The sequence below is a fragment of the Fragaria vesca genome, linkage group LG2, assembly GCF_000184155.1.
Source record: "Fragaria vesca subsp. vesca linkage group LG2, FraVesHawaii_1.0, whole genome shotgun sequence".
NCBI classification, from domain to species: domain Eukaryota; kingdom Viridiplantae; phylum Streptophyta; class Magnoliopsida; order Rosales; family Rosaceae; genus Fragaria; species Fragaria vesca.
This window is the reverse complement of record NC_020492.1, coordinates 13,564,623-13,571,575: the sequence shown is the minus strand read 5'-3', so window position 1 is coordinate 13,571,575 and position 6,953 is coordinate 13,564,623. Positions and strand designations below refer to the sequence as shown.

At 39.0% G+C, this 6,953-nt stretch overlaps 3 protein-coding genes across 3 annotated transcripts in view; 2 read left to right on the top strand and 1 right to left on the bottom strand.

The window, feature by feature from the left end:
- The first annotated feature begins 2,028 nt into the window (after window positions 1–2,028).
- On the top strand, window positions 2,029–2,467 carry LOC101306884. Its single transcript, XM_004292459.1, has 2 exons — window positions 2,029–2,079; window positions 2,168–2,467. The coding sequence occupies exons 1-2, from the start codon at window positions 2,029–2,031 to the stop codon at window positions 2,465–2,467; spliced, it is 351 nt and encodes a 116-aa protein (XP_004292507.1).
- Window positions 2,468–2,589: 122 nt separating this feature from the next.
- Window positions 2,590–3,926, top strand: LOC101305232. Its single transcript, XM_004290422.1, has 2 exons — window positions 2,590–2,745; window positions 3,353–3,926. The coding sequence occupies exons 1-2, from the start codon at window positions 2,622–2,624 to the stop codon at window positions 3,658–3,660; spliced, it is 432 nt and encodes a 143-aa protein (XP_004290470.1). The 5' UTR covers window positions 2,590–2,621; the 3' UTR covers window positions 3,661–3,926.
- Window positions 3,927–4,104: 178 nt separating this feature from the next.
- Window positions 4,105–6,953, bottom strand: part of LOC101306596 (polyadenylate-binding protein 5-like) — a 4,345-nt gene continuing 1,496 nt past the window's right edge. Inside the window, 6 exon segments of the mRNA XM_004292458.1 lie at window positions 4,105–4,326; window positions 4,431–4,658; window positions 4,787–5,089; window positions 5,367–5,456; window positions 5,562–5,639; window positions 5,765–6,524. Coding sequence (XP_004292506.1) covers window positions 4,105–4,326; window positions 4,431–4,658; window positions 4,787–5,089; window positions 5,367–5,456; window positions 5,562–5,639; window positions 5,765–6,524 — 1,681 coding nt within the window.

Below are 6,953 nucleotides of genomic sequence, written 5' to 3'. Positions count from 1 at the left end.
GGGTAGTAAAATTCCGGCCACCGGATGTCGGCAATTTTCCGGCAGTCGGAAAATTCCTGTCACCGATGACTGGATTCCGGTGGCCGGAGTTCGGAGTCCGACGACAGGAATGCGGCCGCCGGGGACTGGTGCCGGAGCCCGGTGTGCTTCCGGCAAAGTCTTCCCTCCATCTTTTTCACTTTTTCTCTTTAAGTAAAAGCTAAGGGTAAAAAAGTCTTTAAAATTATAATTTTATTATATTTTAATAAAAATTTGTGTATTTTGGCTTAAAATAAGTACCTTGTATTCAAATGGGCTAATAAAAACGATTATCATTGAAATGGGGTTTGACTTTTTCTATTTTGTGCATTAGCGCTTTTTCCCATAAAATATAGAGTAGTCAAGTGATTTAAGAGGTTACTAGAATTAAAGTTGACATCGAAGAGAGTTTCCTAAAATTTTCTCATGATCTACGTACTGTCTCACAAGCGCAGTACATGTTATACTAGATATCGGTACCGATATCTAGTAGAGTTTTTAACTCGAATAGATTACACTAGATATGGAGTTTTAACTCCAGAACAGATTACACTAGATATCGGTACCGATATCTAGTGGAGTTTTAACTTTCAGCACACACCATTAACAAAAGTGATGTGAAAGTGAATCCATCGCAACCAATTGTATAATCATTAACAAAAAAAAAAAAGTTTGACCAAAAGCTTGATCGATTTCCAACTCTATCAATTATTTTCTCATCTAGGTGCAAATTGTTTGTTACAAAATTTAGGGTAGTCAAGTGATTTCAGAGGTTAACAGAATTAAGGTTGACATCAAAGAGTGTGGTTTCCCAAAAAATTTCTCATTATCTACGAAATTGCAAAAGATTTGAAAAGGGTTTGATTCAATCACTTGGACAAAACAATTCTAAAATTGTAGTTGGTGAGGAGAACTCACGGACGGGGAGTTTTGCGGCTGAGGTCGAAAAGTCATATATAAGTTGCTTTGAATGATTTTGGATTGACGAAGAATCAAATCCTTATCTTGTTGCTGTATCAATCTGGAAACGAAATCAATGCACTAACTGAGAAAAACAATGTTATAAGTGTACCATTTTTTCACTGGTATACTGTGAATGTCCCCTCAAAGTTTCCTTTGCTTCATATAAATGGCCTTCAAACATTGGAGGTTCATGCCTTATCCATGGTTGATCATTTTGGTCATCTGCTTATACAACTTGACATTTGAAAGATAAATTATCGTAGAAAGAGGTCCAACACACAGTTATTGTGTTCTCAAACTCCACCTCTTGCTGATACAAGAGACGTATACCACACTTCTTCACTCTGAAGCCTTTGCAACTGACACAGATTCTGGCCTCTACATCACTTACCACATTGAGCTATGTTAGCAAAATACGGGGTATGTATGTTAGCCAAATGAATCTACCAAGATGCAATGACTTGTATGACTCTTCTGTTATAGAACACATGAGGATATGATTCAAGCATTAGTATGTTGTCCTTGGCTCTCAAGTGATAGAGAAGCTTGACCAACCCAAAGGAGGTAGTTGCACTCTGGTTATGAACTTTAAAGGAAACACATATATCAATTTCACTAAAATCATAATGTTCCAAGAGAGCCGATATCAATTTCTTTTTCTGAAACCGGTACAACATTTTGGATAGAATTATGTTGTGTTAATGAAAATAAAAATGAAGCACATTTCCCCTTCATGGTTCTACTGTAGCATAGAAATATTTCTCGTATTTGGTATTTGTGACAGAAGATTTGAAGCCCCAAGTTCTATCTATAAAAATGCTTGTGTTTTTATTATTATTATTTTACATCTCCGCCCTATTAAAAAATAAAAATAGACTGCAAATTTGCTCAAACAGCCATTTACCGCGCCAAAGCGCCTTAAATTGGCGCCCAAAACCCCAAATTCTCAAATTGAATCCCCTTCAAAAATTTCTGACCTGCAAATCTTGCAGCGACTGGAAGCAGAAAAAGAGAGAAAGCAAAGCATCGAGGGACATAAGAAAGAACATGTCCACCATCTTCTACGCCGTTCAGTGCTGCCAATGCTCCACCATGCAGGTTTCTACTGTAAACATATCTGAACATCTCTCCAAATATTTTGGGATTTGAATTTGATGTTGACAAAAATGTTATTAATAAATGATAGGTAAAGCAGAGGAAGCAGAGCAGTAAGAACAACAAGTGGACTTGTGTGGTCTGCAATCAGAAGCAGTCTGCACGCAAGGTGTTCGCTGAAAGTACCATGGCTCGAGACCTCCGCCCTTTCGTCCAATCCTCCAACATGTCTCGTCAATTCACTCAAAATCAACAGCAACACCACGAGCATGCCCTTGTTTCTGATGTTCATGAGTGCCATACCCAAAAGAAAAGACGAACTGATTGGACCCAGTACCTGGATGCCGAGGCCGATCAGCGCAGCGATATGAAGCAAGGAGATGATGAATGAAAGTATTTTTTTATATGGGATTTTGTTGAGACATGAAAGTTGGGCAAAGTGTTGATATATTTGTGGTTGAATTCTTTTATTTCTTGATGCAGGTGGTGGTTTTGAGCCCAAAGTTGTGACTGAGTTGCCACCGGAGTTATTCAAGAGACCAAAGATGAACAAATGTAATGATGCTTCTGGGTCTGGAGGAAAAGAAAATGGTGGTGTTTATGAGCTTCAAAATTGCAGACCGGTTATCTCTAAGAGGAATACCAACAAACATGTGCTCTCCCCAGCAGGTATCTGCCTTGCTTTACATGATAAATCGACTCCCTTTTCTACTGTTTTGGGGTAAATGATAATACATAGTGAGTTCTGTCATTCTGATTTTGAGATGTTGCTTGTTTCCGGTAATGAGGTTTTGATTTCTCCTTTACTACTTTGTTAGATTCTTGGTCGGTGGGTTTCATTGTTTATCCATGTTGTCTCTTCTTTGGTGGTTGCTTTTACAATTGTATTGGTAGTTAGCTAATGCCCTTTGTTCTACTTTCTTGTGAGTTTTACATCTGGTTTGTTTTTATTGTTAATTCATTAAACACAGTCTGAATACATATACTAATATCACTCTTGTAGTCTTGATGAGTGACCTAAAGCAATTCCTGGTGTAGATGGCTATCTGCTTCTACTTAGGTATACTTGTACTTAATACAACCTTACTAAACCCAAAATCCCAGCATAGGTATTCAAGTAGTTTTTGCCGGTGAATTTAAACAGGTCAGAATATAATGTATGCCGATAGGTGAATTCCAAAGTAAGTTAGTAAGGTATACCTGTGATTAAGTGGATGGATCATTCATCAGAACTTAAATCCATATATAATAGATTTATATGTATTCTAAATTTCAGATGTGGAGGACTGGAACTGCAAGTTGACAATGAACAAGAACACGTCACATTGGAGCCATCTCAAGATGCAAGAGAACAATGAATCAAGATCCTTGCAAGCGAAAAATGTTACACTTACAGGTGCTTCAAAGTGGAATGATTACGTAACCAAAGATGATAATGATGGCTTGAGAATCATTAACAACAAAAGCCGTGCAGATAATACAGAGCAATGGAGTAATCAAACAATAGCAAACTATGAGTATGAGACATTAACAACTGATGAGAGGGTGGAAGATGACATCCATCCTGATTTCTTGCAAGGCTGAACTGAAGTTTAGTTAAGTCAATGCTATTGTTCATATGCATGTACGGGACACCGAGGCACTAGGCGGTGGTGAGCCAAGTCTCTCACTCTCTCTCTCAAATTTTTCCCATGTATCAATTAGAGAGTGCTTTATATCCTTCCAAACACCAAATATCTGTTCTATAATAAAGTAAAAACTGATCAGCCGAGGCATTAGCCACGGCCTGTCAGTAACATAACCATAGTGACTATTTTTATTTAAATAGATGATGAATATGGGTTTTCTCCAAATACAGCAAACAATGAAAAAGAATAACTAATCCGAACTCATAACAGGTCTAAAAAGGATGAACCCTATGCAGATACTATCAACCTTCCAAAAGAAAAAAGAATGAAGAAAATCCCACCAACAATGGCTAGTAACTGAGGCCAGTGAAAGAAGGGGCCAAAAAGAAAACTCGATGGACTAATTCAGATCCAATGCACCAAGCTGATCCGCGACATCAGTCTTTGATGTAGCATTACGAAGCACATCCATTGCTTCAGCTACCTTATCCTTGAGTGCATCTGGAGACTCAATAAGATGGAGAACTTCTGTCTGGTCCATTTCCAGCAACATCCCAGTCACCTTAGCTGTGAGTTCTGGCTCAATACGCTCAACAAGAGGATATAGCTGCTCTCCCAGCATCTGCATGTTTCAGATGTAACAACCATAGTTATTCTATTTTGTTCTCCTTTTCGCTCTAGGAGAGTACAGAATGGGCAAGGAGCGAGAGAAGACAAAGAACATACCAAACGCTGATTCTCGGGAGTAGCAGAAGCTAAAGCAGAAGCAAGTGTTGACATAGGCATTGGCCCAGTACGCTGGATATCACTTGATGTCACAGCAGGCATCCCCGAACCATCAAAGGGCAAAGGCATCACTGGACTCACAAGACCTTGGGGAGACACAGCAGAGTCCACCCCGTTCCGAGCATGACCTATGTATCTCGAGCCTTGATTGGAGTTACGATGCATTAACTGACATTAGGGTTGAATGAAAACCAGACGTGAGGAAATAAGAATTTGACTCATGACATGTTACATATCCACCTAGTGGAGGTAAAGAAAAGGAAATAGTGCTCAGCTAAATAAGAAAATTATAGCACCTGCTGCTGCTGCTGCACTTGTTGGAAGTTTCCCCCTCGCCGTACACCTATTCTCTGCCCAGGTTGACCTTGCCGTTGAAGGTGGTACGGCATAATGAAGTTGGGAGCAACACCTGGACGCATCCCGGGCAAGATTTGCTGCTGGAAGCCATAACCTGCAGGCTGATGGGGTAGAAGGCCCGGAGTACCTTGACCATAATACAGCTGCTGAGGTGAAAGCCTAGGTGCCCCAGGATAATATCCAGGAATTGGCGATGGCAAATGTATCATCGCACCTGGTGCTCGGATTTGTGCAAAACGTGCCTGAGACAAATGAATAAGGTCAGCAGTTGCAATATTGATTGGAAGAATGCAAATGGAGAAAGTAACACAATGAGAAGCAAAATAAACAGTTTACTGCAGTATCCAGGGGCACCAAAAGCTAGTAAAAAAGAATATTAAGTAATCTCCAACTTATCCATCAAACTTCTGACCGGGCAAAATATAGGATGCAATGATAACAATAACAAGTATTGTAATAATTAATAACAAGTTAACAGTATCCTATTTGACAATAGGAAAAGCAATTAGAGGAAAATACCTGCAGTCGAGCCTTCCTTTCTTCTTTCCGCTGAGCCACAGCAACGTATAGAGGCTTCCGACCAATCATCTTCCCATTCATTTCATTCAACTGAAAATGAGAAAAGAGCAATAATATTCAAGCTTTTTGGGGGTGTAGGGAAAACGGCGCAAATTAAACTCTTTTTCTTAACAAATGAAAAGCAAGATTGCTTACAGCTTTGTTAGCTTCCTCCGGACTTGAAAAGGCAACAAATCCAGATCCCTTGCTCATCCCTTGATGATCAAGCATGACCTTCCAAAATCAAGAGAACCAACAGTGATTAAAAACAGACAGTACTATAGCTACCCCAGCCCTAGAGGATATATGGGAACATAAACCTGTAATACGTACAGTTGATAACTTGATATAGCATTTACCTTGCATGAAGTTATTGTTCCGAATTCTGAAAATAGCTCCTTCAGTTTGTCATCATTTACGGTGTCATCAAGATTTTTCAGATATAGGTTTGCCCCTTGGAGCTTCTCAAATCTGCTGATTCTTTCCTGTTCAAACTTGGCTCTTAACTCTTTCTCCCTGTCTACTTTCTTTTGAGCCTTACCGACAAACAAAACCTTATCTTTATAAGGTTTCCCATTGAATTTCTCAATTGCAGTTATAGCATCACCAGCTTTATCAAAGTTGACAAAACCAAAGCATCTAGACTTTCCATGTGCATCCCTCATAACCGCTGCACTAGTGATAGGTCCAGATTCACCAAAATAATTCTGGAGGTCTTCCTCTGTAATTGTCTCCGGCAAATTTTTGACATATATATTTTTGAATTCATTTGATGACTTCCGAACATGATGTCCAACAGAAACCTTTTTCTCGTTTATGAGCATGCCATTCAGCTGGTTGATTGCATTGTTTGCAGATTCCTCATTATCATACTGTACGAATCCATATCCTTTTGATTGACCATTGGCATCAGCTGCGACCTTGCAAGAGAGTACAGTCCCAAAAGCAGAAAAAGTGTCCAACAATGCCTTATTATCAATAGATTTCTCCAGGTTGTTGATAAATAAATTTGCATATCCACTCTTCCGAATGCTGGGATCACGCTGCGAGTACATGATCCTAATGGGTTTCCCATTTATAGGAGCAAAATTTAAGAGCTCCTTGGCATTAGCAGCTGTCAAGATAAATCAAAATCAGATTCCACGCAAGTATTGGCCGTGAAGTATAAATACAGAAAACTAAAGAAGGAAAAATAACAATTGCTGCATGTTCTAAATTTTCTGTTCTCTCTAGGTACACACTGGGAAAGTTCCTTTAAAGTACAAGGAACACGTTTAATGATACAGAGAATAAGGGAAATGATTCTGAATACGTGATTAATTCACTTCATTTACTAACACACACAAAGTTCTCACATTTCTTTAAAGATTTAATTAAAGAGTAAGGGGACAATGCAAGTATTTGACCTCAGCTGAAACCTCAGACATTGAATTTCCCGACATGTAACAAGTAGCTAGTAATGACTTCTCTTCACTCCCCCTAACCCCAGTTAAATAAAGAACTTCACACTTTAATTTCAAAGTGAAACTTCGCTCTGAATAAGAACTA

Bases quoted from the DNA above. Each gene is read 5' to 3' on its own strand.
- LOC101306884 (XM_004292459.1), top strand. From the start codon at position 2,029: ATGTCCACCATCTTCTACGCCGTTCAGTGCTGCCAATGCTCCACCATG. The intron at 2,080-2,167 runs GTTTCTACTGTA...AATAAATGATAG, and splicing joins GCCAATGCTCCACCATGCAG to GTAAAGCAGAGGAAGCAGAG.
- LOC101305232 (XM_004290422.1), top strand. From the start codon at position 2,622: ATGAACAAATGTAATGATGCTTCTGGGTCTGGAGGAAAAGAAAATGGT. The intron at 2,746-3,352 runs GTATCTGCCTTG...TCTAAATTTCAG, and splicing joins ACATGTGCTCTCCCCAGCAG to ATGTGGAGGACTGGAACTGC.